The sequence below is a fragment of the Artibeus jamaicensis genome, unplaced genomic scaffold, assembly GCF_021234435.1.
Source record: "Artibeus jamaicensis isolate MK-2021 breed Jamaican fruit bat unplaced genomic scaffold, CSHL_Jam_final scaffold_1964, whole genome shotgun sequence".
Lineage (NCBI taxonomy): Eukaryota > Metazoa > Chordata > Mammalia > Chiroptera > Phyllostomidae > Artibeus > Artibeus jamaicensis.
In genome coordinates, this window is record NW_026522030.1 from 18,519,621 (window position 1) to 18,538,593 (window position 18,973).

The window sequence follows — 18,973 nt, forward strand, 5'->3', positions numbered from 1 at the left end:
ATGTCAGAATGCTGCAATCTTTTTAATTACTAAGTATTTCTTTATTGTTTGAATATAGTATCCCTTATTATATATATGTGTGTGTATATGTATTTCCCATATTATAAAGTTTGCTCAGATTTTCCCCATCACCAACATGCTGTAGTGAGCATCTTGGTGCACATGTGAAAACATTTTCTAGAATCAGTTCCTACCAGAGGAACTGCTGCCTCAAAGGATTTATGCACTTAAACTTCCGATGTTGTCCTGTCGCCCTCTGAAAATGCGGTACCAATAGACACCGCCACCCACAGTGTCTTGCAGACTCTGCTATTACCCATCAGTTAAAATTCCTCCAGTCTGATGCCCAGAAAGTATTTTCTGATCACACCACTCGCTTTCTGGGTGGGGAAGCTCAGTGTTGCACATCGTTGGCACTGGCAAATCTTTGGCCCATTGTTAAGTCGAGTGATTTCTTTTTTTTAACTAGGTGTTATGAATAATAAGCCCTTGCAGTCTGTTACCTGTCACGTAGCCTTGTTTACAGTGCCTTCCTCTAAGGGAAAGTTTCATTTTTACGTGGTTAAATCTGCCATGGCTCCCTTCTTGCTATCTGAATTTTGGGCTCCTCTTACAGAGGTCTTCTAATATCAAATTAAAAAAAAAAATTAGAGAACTTCTGGTCAAGATGGTGGCATAGGCAGACATGGCTCACCTCTTCACACAACCACATCAAAATTACAACTAAAATATAGAACAGCCATCACTCAGAACTGTCAGAAATCAAGTTGAATGGAAGTCTGACCACTATGGAATTAAAGAAACCACATTCATCCAGACTGGTAGGAGGGGCACAGATGCAGAATGACTGGTCACTCAACCATTTGTGGTGGATACAAATTCGGGGGTCATATCTTGGAAATGAGGAATCCCAGACCACATCAAGCCACCCAGCCCAGGGTTCCAGTGCCAGGAATATAAGTCACCACAACTTCTGGCTGCAAAATCCAGTGGGGATTGAGTCAGTGGAAGAAACTGCTGGAACCCCAAGCAGATCCTTCTAAAGAACCCACACACAGACTCACCTACTCAGACTCACTTCCTCTGAGCTCCAGCAACCCGGTAGCAGCTTGAAAGGCACCAGTGGCATAAAGAGAGGAACTGAATGTCTGGCATCAAGGCAAGCAGAGGCCATTGTCCCTTTTCTAAATCCTCCACCCACAGAGCCACAGAGCTGGCAAGCTGGTGCCATATCAGAGACTCCATCAACCTGGCTAAAACTGTTTGCCCCTCCCTGAAGATCCCCAGAGACTCTGCCCCACCCAACTTATGGGCCCACCCACGCTGCTTTTCCATATGAATGGCTGGTCTTGGCTTTTGCTTCACAGCTTCCTAAATCCTATTAAACAAACAACAGCTGGCCTCCATGAGCCCCACACCCAGCACTAGCAGCAGCCAGTCTAGATTCACAGCTTGGCTTTACCTGGGAATCTCCACGCCCAGAAAAAGTAGCAGCCATCTCAGACTGCTTTATAGTTCAAGTAGGTGGCCTGGGGCAAAATCAGGTGGGGACTGACATTGACCTGCACCACCCAGGAAACCCCAGGGCCAGTGCACCCAGTGAACTGCTACAGACCACGTCCAGCACCACCATCCTGCCCCTGCACAGCTGATCCTCCTTGGAGGGTGGAAGTTGGTGGTAAATGGTCACAGCCAATCTTTGCAGCTGACTGACCCAGGTAAATCCTTCCCATTGGATCTGCCAACAGTAACCAAGGCCCAACTACAAGAGGAGGGTATATTCAGACCACCTGAAGAGCACACCTCAAGCACCCAGCTTGGGTGATAGAGGAGGCTGTGCCACTTGACCCTACAGGACACCTACTACATTAGGCCACACTACCAAGACAGAGAGTCAAAGCAGCTCTACCTAATACATGGAAACAAACACAGGGAGGCTGCAAAAATGAGGAGACAAAGAAACATGGCCCAAATGAAAGAACAGATCAAAACTCCAGAAAAAGAGCTAAATGTAATGGAGATAAACAATCTATCAGATACAGATATTAAAACACTGATTATAAGGATGCTCAAGGAACTTAGTGAGGACATCAGCAGTATAAAAAAGGCCCAGTCAGAAATGAAGGAGACACTAATTGAAATAAAGAACAATTTACAGGGAAACAACGGTAAAGTGGATGAAGCCGAGAATCAAATCAATGATTTAGAACATATGAAAGCAAAAAACGACCAATCAGAACAAAAAGAAGGAAAAAGAATCGCCCAAACATAAGGATAGTGTAAACAGCCTCTGGGACAATTTCAAGAGGCTTAACATTTACATCAGAGGGATGCCAGGAGAAGAGAAAGAGCAAGAAATTAGAAATCTATCTGAAAAAACAATGGGAGAAAACTTCCCTAAGCTGGTAAAGGAAATAGATATGCAAGTCCAGGAAGCACAGAGAGTCCCAAACAACGTGAATGCAAAGAGGCCCAGTCCAAGACACATAATTAAAATGTTAAAGGTTAAAGATAAACAGAGAATCTTAAAAGCAGCAAGGGAAAAAAATTAGCTACCTACAGGGGAGTTCCCAAAAGACTGTCAGCTGATTTCTCAAAAAGAACTTTGCAGGCTGGGAGGGATTGGCAAGCAATGTTAAAAGTTATGAAAAACAAGGACCTATAGCCAAGATTACTTACTCTACCCAGCAAAGCTATCATTTAGAATGGAAGGGCAGATAAAGAGCTTCCCAGACAAGCAAAAACTAAAGGAGTTTATCACTACCATACCACCATTATATGAAATGTTAAAGGTATTTATTTAAAAAAAAGATCAAAAGTATGAATAATAAAATGATAAAAATACATGTCTATCAACAATTGAATCTAAAAAAAAAACAAACTAAGCAAACAATAAGAACAGAGACAGAATCATGGATGTGGAGAACGTTTTGATGGTTTCCAGATGGGATGGGAGTGTGGGGTGGGTGAAGAGGTGAGGGGACTGAGAAGCACAAATATTTTGAACACCTAACAGCACAATTCAAATGAGATGCAATTCCTCTATCTGCTTTTGGAGTGAGAGGGCTACAGTCAGTCAATCGAGAGGGGTGTATTTACTAAATTCTCTTTTTATTAAAAAAAAATACAAATAGCTATTTACAGAATAGCCTTGGGGATGTAAAGTACATAATAGGAAAGAGAGTAGCCAAAGAACTTGTACGCATGACCCATGGACACGAACAGTGGTGGGGGGATTGTCCGAGGGAGTGGGGGTTGCTGGGTAAAGGGGGCAAAGGGGGAAAATCAGGACAATTATAATAGCATAATCAATAAAATATAATTAAAAAATAAAATTGTATTTCATTCTCTAATAGATTTATTGTTTTGTACTATATAGCGTTGTAATCTGTTTGGATTTTATTTTTGTTTACTTTATTGTGTAAAACCTCAGTCATACACACATATTTAGAGGCAAATTCCAGACACATTTCATCTCTGTAAAAGTTTCAGCATATTATCTCCTTAAGATAAGGACTCATTATCATCATCGCACCTAAGAACATTAGCAATAGTTCCCTAATATGATCAAATATCAGTGGTCACGTTTCTGATTGTTGTAAAGGTCACATTTTATTTGTCTGAATTAGGAGTGAAAGTGTCAAAATACCCTTGCTTGATGTATTTCTTAATTTGATCATTCACACGTTCCTCTGTCCTATATACTGAATTTTTTATTTAGATCTAGAGGCTTGATCACATTCAAGTTCACATTCACTGGCAAGACTGCTTCATAGGTAGGGTTCTGTCTGACTTTATTTTTTTACGTGGTGGAAGGATCTAACATAAAATTTTCATCAAATACATGGTTAATTGTGTATTGTTCCAATACCACGTATTGAATAGTTCCTCCATTCCTCCTAACAATTTGAAATCGCACCATTACCATACATATATGTATATTCTTCTCTAAACTCTTTATTCTGTGTTCTTGGCTTTTTGCCTGTGCTGAAGCCACTTGGTTTTAAATGCTGTCATGTTACAGTTTGATCTCTAATGAGGCAGCTCACCCTTTATTGATCTTTTTAAAGCAGTTTTTGGCTTTTTTGTGCTTATTCTCCCCCACAATAATGTAATATTTGTTTAACCTACATGTTAAGACTTTTATATGAATTGTGTCCAGTTTTTAGTAGGGGACAAATAGCATCTTTATAGTAATGAATCTTCCATAACCAGGAATATGGTTTTTTTCTTCCATACATTCAGATTTTTTGTCTTTTAGGACAATTTCATGCTTTTCTTTATCTACATCTTTACAGATTTTGCATGGTTTTATTTTTACATATTTTACTATTTTGTCCATTATTCTAAAAAGGACCTTTATTTCTCCACACCTGTGCCAATGGTTATGGCTGGTACTGAGAAAAGCTTGAGTTGTTATAAGTTGATCTTGTCCTTGATCGGCCACCTTGCTTTTAGATGTCCTAGTAGTTTTTTTCATGTTGAACTTCATGTTCTGGATTTCCTAGTTGGCACTCTTCTCATCTGCAACTGGTTTGCTTTTTAGGCTCATGCCGAGTCCAGCAAAACCTGGCTGACGGGGAAATTCACCGAACTCAGATTACTACTTGAAGAAGAGGAAGCGCTGGCTAAGAAATTCATTGATAAAAATGCCCAGCTTGCCCTCCGGGCGTACAGGGAGCAAATCAAGTCTTGCGAGGACCGAATCGATGTCTTGAACAGTCTCTCTCACAGGGTCTGGAGCATCAGCCAGGAGACCAGTCCTGTACAGCTGCTACAGGTAAGGCCGCCACCTGCTACCTACCTGCCACCCACCACCCACATCTCTTCTTGGTTACTGTGGCATCGAACACAGTATTTACACAATGAGTAAATACACAGAAAACTGCCTTGTTAGCAAGTAGACTTTCTTGCCCCTACACAAGTCATCAGAAAACATACTTAGAAAACTCCCTGGCGCAGTAGCTCAGTTGGTTAGAGCATCATCCTGATACACCAAGGTTGTGATTTCGATCTCAGGTCAGGCACATTCCAGAAGCAACCAATGAATGCATGAAGAAGTGGAACAACAAATTGATGTTTCTTTCTTAGCTCTCTCTCCCTTTCTCTCTCTAAAAAGTCAATATTTTTTTAACATAAAGAAAATATACATAGCCAGAAAGATAACATACATCTTGGACTAATAACACAGCCACCAATTTTGAGGGCCTCTGTCAAGCACTGTATGTATCTTAGCTTTAATGTTTAGTAGAACTGTGCAAATGGATATTGTCACCCCACTTTATGAATGGGAAACTGAGGCTCAGGGAGGCGAAGTGACTCATGGGAAGTCCCACACGTAGCTGGCAGAACTGGGATCAGAACCCAGGTTTCTCTGACTTAAAAGCCACAAGGCATCATTGCTGGCTGCATAGTCTTCACTGAGACAGCCCTCCTGGGAAGGCAGTGTCCCGCCAGCTGCTGAGCAGACCTCAAGCTGGGTCACAGTTCCCTCACAGGGGAGAGAAGAATGGTACTGCTCGGCCACTGGGCTCTGCTGGAGGTCATTACCTTCTCCTGAGGGGGAGTCTCCATAGGGGGAGAAGAAACAGCCTGAATGATGTTCGTGCTACACCTGCTACACTTAGTGATGGCATGTGTCGAGGGTGGCGTTCCTGTCTTAAAGGGACCCGGGGAGAAACGCCTCTGTCCTGTCAGCGCAGCTGCGCCGTCACCTGTGCACCTGGATTGCTTTCCACTCATGCAACTCTTTCTGTTTCCTTCTTTGCTGTGGCTTCTGGGAAGCTCAGAGCCAAATATTTTTCAAATAGCTGGGCTGTGACTTGGTGGCATGTGTTTTGTGCCTCATCTCACTCCAGCTTCCAGTGTGCCTTCTCACCCCATTTCCTCTTTGATTCATGTTTCTCACTGTAAGGGAAAATCCTGCCATATTAGATAACCTGGGTAAGATACCTTACAAGCTTCTGGGACAAGGCAGCGCACAACTAAAGGTGGCACTGAGTCTGACCACAGATTGGCGTGGGCTCTGGCTGAAAAATAACACAAATAAATTGGTCGATACAAAACCAGTCAGGCCAGTCCCTGGTGGATATTTCCACACTTGTGCCTCTTTGTGGCCTTGATCAACTCACTGTGTCTGGTTGTTAGCTAACAAAAACTAAGCCCTTGTAGACACGGACCACGGCATGGTGATTACCAGACGGGAAGGGGAGCGAGGGGAAGTAGCAGAGGGTAAAGCAGGGGTAGTAAGCGATGATGGAAGGAGGCTGGCTCGGGGTGGTGAACACACAGTACAATATACAGATGATGTGTTATAGAATGGTACACCTGAAACCTGTATAATTTTATTAGCCAGTGTCACCCCAATAAACTCAATTTAAAAAATAAACCTAACACAAAATTCTGGGTGAGGTGCTGTCTTAGGCACAGAGGTTATTGTACTTTGATGCTCAGGGGGCTACCTTTGTTTGTTTCATTCTTTCTTTGTATTCATTCATTCATTCATTCATTCATTCATTGTTGTTGACACTATTACAAATGCTCCCAACCCCCCACTTTTCCCTGTTTCCCCAGCCCTCACCACCACGCCCCCACACGCATGCATCTATGTTCTTTGACTCATTTCTGCCATCTTCCTAACCCCCCTCCAAGATCTGTCATCTGTTCCATGTGTCCGTGCCTCTGGTTTTATTTTGTTCATCAGTTTGTTTTGTTCATTAGATTCCACATATGAGTGAGATCATATGGTAATGGTCTTTCTCTGACTGGCTTACTTTGCTTAGCATAATATTCTCTAGGTCCATCCATGCCGTCACAAAGGGTAAGAGTGCTTTCTTTTTTTTCAGTATTCCATTGTGTAAATGTACATCTTTTTTATCCATTTATCTATTGATAGGCTCTCGGGCTGTTTCCAGATCTTAGCTATTTGTAAGTAACACTGCTGTGAACATAGGAGTGTATATATTCTTTCTCATTCTTAGGACGTATTCCCGGAAGTGGGGTCACTGGGCCAGTGGCAGTTCCATTTTTAGTTTTTTGAGGAAACTCCATACTGTTTTCCAGAACAGTGGCTGCACCAGTCTGCATTCCCACCAACAGTGCATGAGGGGTCCCTTTTCTGAATGTTTGTTTCTTTTAAAATAAGCATACCCCTTAAGGATAGCTAATTCAAAGGGATGCTCCATGGAGAAGACTGTTATTCTTCCATCACAGATACACTTTCAAGGCTTGGTCATTTATTTTTCTTCATTCTCTGGTGCCAAAGCTATGATCATCATTCATCATCCCATTTGTTCATTCATTTATCCATCAAACATTCACTGAGCAACCTGTTCTGCACCAGGCCCCGGTTCAACATTAGTAGCTCATGGGTGGGAAGACATGCTCAGAAACTGGTGTTTACAACACAGTCCAAGTGAGCTAGCAAAAGTGTGTCAAAGAAATGTCCAGCTCTATTTAGGGGATCAGGGAAGACTTCTAGGAGGAGGTGATATTGGAGTAGGGCATATACAGAGGGACAGAGCAGACAGGACATTCCAGGCAGAAGAGAACCATGTGCGTGTGAGGGCTTGGCAGGCTAGAGAACCACTGGTTCAGCTTGGCTGGAGTGGGGGCGCAGGGGTACAGGGCCAGGGGAGTTGGGAGATGGAGCTGGATCGAAGGGCCTGGGATAGTTGATGAAGTGCCTTGTATACCTGGCCATGGAGTTTAGACTTTGTCCTTTACATAGATGGGGCCAAGGGAGTGTTTTGAACTGAAGAAAGACATGATCAGGTTAATGTTTTGGAAAGATCACTTTGGTGGAAGGCTGGAGGATGGACTGGGCAGGCCAGGACTGCAGGCTAAGGGAGGTCAGCAGACCACAGTGTCCAGGAGAGGGACGGTCATGGGACGCACCAGTGAAGCAGCTGCGGGGATGAAGAGAATAAGACAGGTTTGAGGGCTGCAGCAGGACCGGTGATTGAAAGTGGGGGAATCCAGGATAATCTTGTTTCTGGATTGAGAAATGAGTGGTTAGGGGGCTATTCTCTGATTCTGCAAAGGTGAAAAGCCGAAGTGCTTAGTTTCATTCATTTATTTATTTCACCCTTGATGTTTATGGAGAATCTACTATGTGTCAGGCTCTGTGCCAGATGCTGGAGCTGGGGGTTAGCACATGGTGGCATTTGTCCTTCATCTCCCTCCCCAGTTCCGCTCTGCCCTCTGGGCCACCCTCCTGCCACCCAGAGCTGCTCCCTGCCCTCCCTGCTGGGCTCGGACTCCCTGGCCAGCTCCACTCCAGCCCTCTGAGTGCCACCTCAGCCCTGGTTCCGCACACATTATCTTCTTCCCCACCAAAGTGAGGATGAACTCGACTGCAGCTCTTAGCCAGGACGGGGCTAGGGGTCCATCTCACAGCCCTCTCCCAGGGTCCAGCATGCTGCCTGGGGGGGCCTACCTCTGCCCAAAACCTGGGTGCTGGGCCACCCCACCCGCCCACTAGCCAAGGCCTGCTTGCCTAAGGCAGCCTGCTGTCTTCTGACTCTGTGCCCAGGACAACCCTTCGGAAAGTGCAGACGGCATTCTTAGCTGCAAATATGGGCATCCACTGTAACTGAAACCAGAAAGGAGTTCATGAACCAGTATTAGGCAGCTGATGGGATCTCCAGCAGGGCCAGAAAACCTGGATGAAGGTCAGGCACACCAGGGAAGTCCCGCCCACGGCACAGGTGTGCTCCAGGGTAGACCCCACTTCCCTGCTGAGCCACATCACAGGGGACACCTCGGGGCCTGGCCCCGGCGCCTCTACCACCTCTGTCCCCTACTTGTTGTCACTGCCTCACCTCTCATTGCCATGTGCAAGTCTTGGCTTGGAGGTGTCTTGGCTTGGAGGTGCCTCGTCACACAGCTGCCCCACAGGGGCAAAGGAAGCCTAGAGAGAGCGTTTTCTAGCTTCTAATTAGCAAAGCCGCACTTAACACAGGAAGGGTATTTAAAAGGTGCTGTTTAGGCAGAAAACAGGATGGTTCTCACTGTAGGGGCCACACCCCCTCAGGCAGCATTCCCTTTGAACTTCCAGGAGCTCCTTCCCCAGGAAAACTGATCCCTCTTTTTGTCCTCCTGTACCGGAGGCAGCCCTGTCACATTGTCCGTAAAACTTCAGGGCCCCTTTCCAGGTGGTGACTTAAAGGAGGGGCAGTCAGCCTGCCTCCACCCTCTGCCTCCAATGCTAACGCCTGGCACAGAGAAGACCTCAATGAGCACGGGAAGAAGGGAGGAATAGAGCCAGCACTAAAACTGGACTTGCGGGAGTCTTCCTTCCAGGACCCTGCTGGGCGGGGCCTGCTCCTGGGGGCATGTCCCTGGGCTCACCCAAGGTGCTAGAGCAGGGTGGGGCAGGGCCTGCAATGGATGGTCTCAGTGCATTCCTGGTGCTACTGTGGAGCCACCCTGACCCACACCTGCCCTTGCAGGAGTTCACGGCCACTGAACCGGAGATGAAGCAGCACATGACCTTGGAGGAGCAGCGACACCCTGTGCCCCAATCCTTTGAGCCCGTCAAGACCTTCTTCAAGGGTCTCATGGAAGCCATGCAGAGCATGAGGCAGACGCCACTAGAGGCTCGGTTGAAGGAAAGTAAGTCATGCGACCAGCTTCGTGCCCCTTACTCCTTCAGTGTCCTTCAGTCCAGAGACAGCTTAGGGGACCGTCACCATGAATCACTCTCTCCCACACAGAGGCCCGTGGTTGGATGGTCTAAGGCTCCTGGGTCTGGGCCCTCCCACCCTTCTTCATTCACTTCCTCCCCCTCCTCAGACCTTGTCCTGCCTCTCGAAGCCACACCGCTCCTCCTGTCGCCAGTCGCTCCTCGGATTCTGCTACGCCTCCGCTATGCCCATTCTGGGGTCCCAGCTGGAATGGCCAACTCGCTCTCCTCTTCCTCTGCCTGGTCAAGGTCCACCGCCGCTGTGGGGCCCGCACAGCTATGCTCACCTGGGAAGCCTTTTCGTGTCGCCTTGGGCTCACGCTCTTCCCTGGACGTCCACCCCTCTGCCCTTCCTCTCCAGGGCTTGTCCCATCTCCTGCCTGGGTGTTTTTGAGCTGGGTGCATGGATCCCAGCCTGCCCTTTATAAATATCTGGGGGACAAGAGCCATTTGGGGTCCAGCAGTGAGGTTCCTGCAGGGCCTCACAGCAGGTGTCAGAAATATCTGTTCATTAATTCTGCTATGATGGTTCATTCAGAACATTTATGGGGCCCCTGTTATGTGGCAGGCACAGCTCTGTCTTTATGGTACCAGTCTTTTGTGGGGAAGATGGACAGCTACTGAATATATGTCAGTGATAAGTGCTCTGAAGAGCAATAAAGCAGGTTAGGTAGAACACAGGGTGACCAGGAGGAGCAGGAGGTAATTTATATGTGGAAGCGGGGAAGCCTCTCTAAGAAGCGGGCGTGTGTGCTGACCTAAAGGAAGCCTTCAGTAAGCTCTGCAGAGCTGAAGGGCTGGACAGCATAAGGGTCACAGCGTGACTCTGGAGCCAGACTGCCCGGGTTCCAGTCCCAGGTCCACCCCTTCCCGACTCTGCCATCTGGGGTAAAGCACCTGACCTTCCTATGCTTCTGTGTCCACATCCACACCCCAATGGTGATAATGTAGCCCCTCTCCCCATAGGGTCGTTGTAAGGATTAAATGAGGTCTTATAAGCAAAGTGCTGAGAGTGGTGCTCAGGCATGATAAACACCATGCTATGTAAGTGTTAGTTAACTTACTGTTTTTACATCTGAGGGTACATCTAGGCAGAAGGAACAGGATGTACCAAGAGCCCAAAGTGAGGGAAGAACTTGCAGAGTTTGGGGCACAGAGAGGGGGCCATGGTGACGGGAGCACAGTGGTGGGCAAGGGGGTGGAGGAGCTTAGATGCTGCCTTGTCACTTGGGGCTGGCAGGGCAGTGCCAGCTCCAAAGACCAGGAGAAAAGGCAAAGGAAAGAGGTGGGAGGAAGCAAGGCAGAAACGCTGCAAACATCCACCGAGCACCTCTGGGGAACGCAGAGAGATGAGGCCAGGCCGACTTCCTGAGGTGAGTAACCAAAGAAGACCCAGCTGGGCTGATGGAGCTCCGACAGAGGAGAGAGGGATTCTCAGGGGAAACAGGAAAGCCTTCCTGGAGGAGCTGGCACTTGAGTTGGGCCTTAAGGCGTTTCAAACGAAGACAAGAGAACGCAGTTTGGGACACCGTGATGCACGCCTGCAGCGGGGCCGCGCAGTGGGTTTTCCTGGGCTGCTTGGTCAAAGCAGATTTTTAATGGTGGGTGGTGTTCTCTTTGCTCATAACTTCCACTGGAAATTTGAGCACATAGTCCAAATGAAAAATTCTTCTTGAGCTGTAATTGTTTAAAGAGAAAATTGCGTACCAGAATGGTAGCAGTCAACATATTTCAGTTTAAAAAACAAGCACTAATAAATAGTTAAATACAAAAGAAAAAAAGAAACTTAGCAACCAGCTCCAGGAAGCTTTGGGTTTGTCTGTATCCAGTGAGCAGGCACGGAAGTCTCCTCCCCCCACCGCAGCAAGAAGATACTCAGATGGTCCCACAATGCAGTTGGCTCATGTTTACATTCTCAGTGGTCCATTCCCAAAGAGCTGGAGGTGCCTGTCCAGTGCCTGCTGACAGCTGACACTTGCTCTGTGCCAGGCTTTGTGCTAAACATTTTACACAGATGCACCCAGCAACTCGTCACCACTCACTACCCTGTGTGGCAGGTGCCTTCATTATCCCCATTTACAGATGAGGGAGCTGAGGCTCAGAGCTGATAGGGATAGAGACAGAATTCAAACAGACTCTGGTCCCAGGGTCTGTTTTGTGACCACCTGGAGTCTGCTCCCTCCCAGGCCATTCCCCCTCACCCGCCTCTCCAGATGAGACTCACGGGTAATGCTGAATGGTGCTGACTCCAGGAAGGCCCCAAGAAGACGGGGCCTCACAGCGCCACTGCGCTCTGGTGCCCCACTCTGCCTCTCTGTGCCTGCGTGTTCCAAAGACACAGACAGACATGGCAGGCCCCACAGGCCAAAATGGAATCCGCACCCCTGGCCCCCTGCTCAGCTGCTGCTCAACTCCAATCTGCTCCTCATCCCCCACTCCAGTCGACAGTCAGGCCGGCATTTCTGGCACTGCGGTGCTTCCTGAGCCCGCCCCTTTCCCTTCCCTGCTGCCCCTGTGCAGGCCTCTGCCTCCACTCTGCCCCTGCTGGTCTATTCTTCACCAGAGAGAGCTTTGGAAATATTCTGTTCCTGTCCGTCCTCACTCAGTCACCTTTCATGGCTCCTCACTGTTGGCAGGCCACTCCTAGCCTCCCATCCTTTTCCTGGGCGTCCACATCTTCCCGCTCTATCTAGTTGTCAACTGAGGTGCTTCCTCCTCCATGAAGCCTTCCCAGACTGCTCCAAGTCCTGGAGCCCTTTCACCTCTTTTCTCTGCGACCGGGAGCATTCTCTGCCTTGATTGGTAGCACAAGTTTCTCATCCCAGTGAGCCGATTAAGCTGTCGAAGACAGGGATCATGGTGTGGGTTCCCCCTGAACTCCCTTTCACTTGAATCAGACTTGAATGTGGCCTTTCTTAGGAATCACCTTTAAGTCTTGTTTTCTACCTTTTCACCCTGGGACTTGGATTTCCATCATGAGAGCGCCCCGTCATTGACTGTTGAATATGTAGTTGACTCTCAGGATGGTCCCGGAGCCCGCCATTCCCTCCCCATGTTCAGGGCTCACTCTCGCTGACCTGCCATGGCCGAATTTGCTTCTGATACTGGAAAGTACAGTACTCCTCAGATCTGAGCATTGTCCTGGAACTTTCCTGAGGCTGTAAATTTGCATTTTCTACCTAAATTTGCATGTGATTCTTGGAGAGAGTTTTATTGGTGAGGCCAGAAAGTCCATTTAGTTTTTTCCATAAAATAAAGGACACATTTTTTTATTTTCACCAATAACTGTAATGATTAGAATATTTTAAGTATGTCGGCTCTCTCCCACTATTGGCTTCTAGTGGGTAGAGGCCAGGGGTGCTGCTAACATCTTTCAGTGCATAAGGCAGCCCCACAACAAAGAATTACTGGGCCAAAATGTCAGTACCAAGAAACTTCACAAACCACTTATGACACATTTGATTAGTCACAGCCCCTTCTCCATACACTCCACTGATCTTGTTTTGCATTTCAGTTGTGTATCTGCTTCCATCTTCAGTATTAAAATGGCTGCACAAAAATTCACCAATTTTGATGTTCTTTGTAAAATGCACACTGTTATGACAGCTGTCACAGTACAGTCTAACAAAATTGTTTCAAATGAAGTTAAAGACAAGTAAGCACTACTAGAGCCATCATACAAAACAACGAAATGAACTCTTTGGCCAACCCAATATGATATTTTTTAGTATGTTTTATAATTTGTGCTGCTTGCATGAGCACCAGGCACTCATTTCTCACAATTCATTGCAGACATGAGCAGCCACCTCTCCAGCTTCTCCAGCACCAAGGCGGATCCCTTGTTGAAAATCCATCCCTCACCAGAGCGCACGCTCTTCTTAAAATGTAAGCCCCCAGGGTGGAGAGGGTGGGGCACATGGATGGGAGGGGTGTCGCAGAAGTGAAGGCCTGCCTTTTTCCCCTAAGAGACCCAAATTGGTTTTCTAACCTTTATTATTAGGGTTTTTTTAAATATAGGAATATGTTCCTTCTAGAGAAATTTGAAAACAAAGGAAAGCAAAAATTGAAACATCACTCATAAATCACTGGAGAGCTTTGGAAATTCTGCTCATGTCCACCCTAGTAGACAGGTGGTACTAGATAACTACGATTATTTGCCCTCTTAGCTTTCTTTGGCATATCTCTGTATATTTAGTATTTTTTTTCAAACATGGTATCATACTATGAATACTGTTGTGTAATCTGTGTTTTCATTTACAGATATAACGTGAACATCTTTGTTCACTTAAAAAATTACACTAGCCACGGCTGGTGTGGCTCAGTGGGTTGAATGGAGGCCTGCAAACTGAAAGGTCACCAGTTCAATTCCCAGTCGGGGGGCGCATGCCTGGGGTGTGGGCCAGGGCCCTGGATGGGGGTGTGAGAAATGCAACTGATCAATGTTTCTCTTACACATGGATGTGTTTCTCCCTCCATTTCTCCCTCCCTTCTCCTCTCTCTAAAAATAAATAAATGACATCTTAAAAGAAAAATATTACACAGGTAACGGATCCTTCTTGTATAAGTTAGAAATTAAATATAAGCAAAAAGAAAACAACTGCTTCCCCTATAGATAAATGCTGTTAATTTTTTGGCATATATTCTTTTGGACATTTTAAAAGCTTGTAGGTGTACAGGTTTTTAAAGAGGATTATATCATAGATATTATTTAGTAAGATTTTTAATTTAACAGTATAGCTTGAACAATTTTCTATTTCAATAAATATAAGTATTATTGTTATTTTTAAAAAGATGCATAGTATTCCATTAAAAGACCATGCCATATTTAATCTCACAATGTTGAACATTTAGGCTGCTTTACATTTTCTTTTCTATAAACAATACTGCTATAAACATTGACCAGTTGATTGCCTCTTGCACACCCCGAACCAGGGACCTGGCCTGCACTACAGGCGTGTGCCCTGACCAGGAATCACACCCGTGATCCTGAGGTTCATCAATCCACTGAGCCACACCAGTCAGGGCCTTATACTCACTTTTATGCAACACTGTTCTATATCTTTTAGTCAGTGCCTTGACGTGAGAGAAACAAAAGCTATAAGGATTAGAAAAGGGAAAGAAAGATTACTCATAGATGACACATTCATTTACAGAACATCCAAAATAATCCACAGATTAATTAGAATTGATAAGAACATTTAGAACAGCTGCTGGATGTAAGGTTGGTATACAAAAATCAATCGTAATAAACAATTAGAAAATAAAAACTTAAAAACATTATTTTCAATAAGACTTTTTAAAAACCAAGAGTAAATCTTTAAGTACAGTTTATGTAATTATTCCTCAACAAATTGTTAAAAATGGTAAAAAAAATAAAAAAAAAAGAGGACTTCCAGTCCAGATGGTAGCATAGGCAGACATGGCTCATCTCTTTGCACAACCACTTCAAAATTACAACTAAAATATAGAACAGCCATCACTCAGAACTGTCAGAAATCAAGTTGAGTGGAAATCTGATAACTACGGAATTAAAGAAACCACATTCATAGAGACTGGTTGGAGGGGCACAGACGTAGAATGAGCTGGTCCCACACCCACGTGTGGTGGATAAAAATTTGAGAGGAATATCTCAGGAATGAAAAGTCCCAGCCCCATACCAGGTGCCCCAGCCCAGGGTTCCAGTGCCAGGAAGATAAGTCCCCACAATTTCTGGCTGTAAAAACCATCAGGGATTGACTCAGTGGAAGAAACTGCTGGAGACCCAAGCAGTTCCTTTTAAACAACCCACATACAGACTCGTCTACTCAGACTCACTCCCTCTGAGCTCCAGCACTGGGTAGAAGCTTGGAAGGCACCAGTGGCATACTGGGAGAAGCCGAAGTGTCTGACATCAAGGCAAGCAGAGACCATTGTCCCTTTTCTAAATCCTTCCCCCACAGAGCCACAGAGCCAGCAAGCTGCTGGCATATCTGAGATTCTATCAACCTGGCTAAGACTGCCCCACCCTGGAGATCCCCAGAGACTCTGCCCCACCCAAGCTGCTTTTCCTTATGAATGGCTGATCTTGGCTCAGGCTTCACAGCTTCCCAAATCCTCTTAAGCAACAGCTAGACTCAAGAGCCACCGACCTGGATTCCCCTGGAAATCTCCACACCCAGAAAAAGTAGCAGCCATCTCAGACTGCTTTATAACTCAGGCAGGGTGGCCCTGGGCAAAACATAGGTGCGGACCAACCTTGGCCTATACCACCTGGGAAAACCCAGCTACAGAGCACATCGGAGCACCACCACCCTGCCCCTGCACAGTTGATCCTCCAAGGAGGGTGGAAGTCAGTGGTAAGTGGTCACAGCCAATCTTTGCAGTTGACCGGCCTGGGTAAATCCCTCCCATCGGATCTGCCAACAGCAACCAAGGCTCAACTACAAGAGGAGGGTATATTCAGACCACCTGAAGAGCACACCTCAAGTACCCAGCTTGGGTGATGGGGGAGGCTGTGCCACTGGACTCTACAGGACACCTACTGCATTAGGCCACACTACCAAGACAGAGAGTCAAAGCAGCTTTACCTAATACATAGAAACAAACATAGGGAGGCTGCTAAAATGAGGAAACAAAGAAACATGGCCCAAATGAAACAATAGCTCAAAACTGCAGGAAAAGAGCTGAACGAAATGGAGATAAGCAATCTATGAGATGCAGAATTCAAAACACTGGTTATAAGGATGTTCAAGGGACTTAGTGAGGATCTCAACAGCATAAAAAAGATCCATTCAGAAACAAAAGACATACTAATTGAAATAAAGAACAATTTACAGGGAAACAACAGTAGAGTGGAGGAAGCCAAGAATCATAAGGAACATATGGAAGCAAAAAACCACCACGAAAAACAACAAGACAAAAAGGAATCCCCCAAAATGAGAATAGTATAAGCAGCCTCTGGGACAGCTTCAAGAAGCTCAACATTTGCATCATAGGGGTACCAGAAGGAGGAGATAAAGAGCAAGAAATTGGGAAACTATTTGAAAAAATAATGAAAGAAAACTCTCATTTGATGAAGGAAATAGACATGTAAGTCCAGGAAGCACAGAGAGTCTCAAACAAGACAGATGCAAAGAGGCCCACTCCAAGACACATCATAATTAAAACGGCAAACGTTAAAGAGGAAGAGAGGACCTTAAAAGCAGCAAGAGAAAAGTTCATTACCTCAGGGGAGTTCCCATAAGATTGTCAGCTGATTTCTCAAAAGAAACTTTACAGGCTAAAAGGGATTAGCAAGACATACTCAAAGTCCTGAAAAGCAGAGACCCAAAGCCAAGATTGCTCTACCCAGCAAAGCTATATATCCTATAATCCACATACCCTACAATCTGTGATACTGGTTTTCTAACTTTATGTCAACATATGTAGTATAATGCAGTGAGAACTATTATTGGGAGTTTCAACCTACCACTTTTCTGGAGAACAAATAGGCAGTATCGACCAAAGGCCTTAAAAACAATCATCCCCATTGACCCAGCAACTCCTCTTTTTGGAATATATACTAAAGAAATAATCAGATACACAAAGATGTAATAGTGTTTTCAAAAACTTTTTGGAAAGCCTAAATAGTAAAGGGGGGTTTAGGATTAATTATAATGCAACCATACACAAAAACTTAGGTTCATCATTAAAATGCTCTTACAAAAGAATATTATTTGATGTGGTATATAAACACAATACATTAAAAAATTGTCAAGAGCATGTATGGTATGATACCGATGTTAAGGAAAGCTATGAAGTGGAAAGCAAAAACATAAAAAGAATATACTCGTGTTACCAGTGATGGGATTATTTTTTGGTTAAATTTTTAGAAATTGGAAACAAATTCCACAGTTCAAAATTCCTATGGTACAATTCCTATGGTACAAAATTCCTATGGCATACAGTAAAATTTGCTCTCTTCCCACGTTCCCGCAGCCACCTCCCCAGAGGCAATCAGGGTTAAAAGGGTGGCTTTCCATTTCTCGGTGGGCGATTTCCGGGTTTTCTCATTTTTTTTTTTCTGTTGTAAGCACGTGTGAATCTATGGGCGCAAACCAATTAGGGTTGCCAGGGGCGGGGCGCAGCGTTGGCCCCGCCCACCAGGTCTGCCGCTGTATTTCTGTTTCCCCGCAGTTGCGCGCACGCCCACGCTGGAGCCCGACACGATGCACGGGCGCCTGCGCCTCTCAGAGGACCTACTGTCGGTGAGAAGCGCCCTCTTCTGTCGCCGGGGCTCTGCGTCCTCGCTGCGTTTTGATGAGCTGTGGCAGGTGCTGGGCCGCGACTGCTTTGCAGCGGGCCGCCACTATTGGGAAGTGGACGTGCAGGAGGCAGGCTGTGGCTGGTGGGTGGGCGCGGCCTACGCCTCCCTGCGACGCCGCGGGGCCTCCGCTGCGGCCCGCCTGGGCTGCAACCGCCAGTCCTGGTGCCTTAAGCGCTACGACCTGGAGTATTGGGCCTTCCACGACAGCCATCGCAGCCGTCTGCGGCCCCACCACGACCCCGATCGGCTGGGCATCTTCCTAGATTACGAAGCCGGCATCCTCGCCTTCTACGACGTGTCAGGCGGCATGCGCCACCTCCACACCTTCCGCGCCTCTTTCCAGGAGCCGCTCTACCCTGCCCTGAGGCTCTGGGAAGGGACCTTGAGCATCGCCAGGCTGCCCTAGGGGCTGCGATTGTAGTGATCGCCTTAGGCTTTCCAGGACTCTGGTCACACCGACCGAATCGTGGGTGGTTCGCTGCCTACTCTATAAGCACACCTATTGTCTCCCCGACCAGCCATGCCATGTGCTTTAACAGTTCTCTCTTAGGTTTCGAATATGCCTTAAACTCAGGTCCTCTGCTGCTGCTCTCTCAGACCTCCCCGCCACTGCCACTGCACTTAACGCTACACTGCTTTTAGTCCAGGTTCCTGAAAGGACACACTTGCAGGTGAGCCCTAAGCATTCTGACACAATACATCATCCTTAGCCTCAAACTTCTCTCATACAGAAGCCAGAAACACCTGGCACATAGTAGGTGCACAATAAATACGTGTATAAATGAGTCCCCCAGTCCTGACTCAATCTATCCAATGTTCCTCGGATCTGCCTTCTCCTCTCTACTGTACTTGGACTTGTCTATTTTTCCTCCCTTCAGAGTAGCATCAAGAGCCTCTTAATAGCACCTCGCCTGAACCCTCTCCCATCCTCCTCCACCTATAGCTGCAGTGATCTGCGAAAAACCACACTGAACCTCTCAACTATGAAAAGGTTTCCAGGACAA

General features: G+C 46.3%; 1 protein-coding gene across 1 annotated transcript in view; it reads left to right on the plus strand.

The window, feature by feature from the left end:
• TRIM14 (tripartite motif containing 14) overlaps positions 1 to 18,754 on the plus strand; it is a 28,794-nt gene extending 10,040 nt beyond the window's left edge. The window contains exons 3-6 of the mRNA XM_037140781.2: positions 4,547 to 4,780; positions 9,453 to 9,615; positions 13,478 to 13,570; positions 17,840 to 18,754. Coding sequence (XP_036996676.2) covers positions 4,547 to 4,780; positions 9,453 to 9,615; positions 13,478 to 13,570; positions 17,840 to 18,375 — 1,026 coding nt within the window. The 3' untranslated portion in view covers positions 18,376 to 18,754. The remainder of the gene's footprint in view (positions 1 to 4,546; positions 4,781 to 9,452; positions 9,616 to 13,477; positions 13,571 to 17,839) is intronic.
• The last annotated feature ends 219 nt before the right edge of the window (positions 18,755 to 18,973 follow it).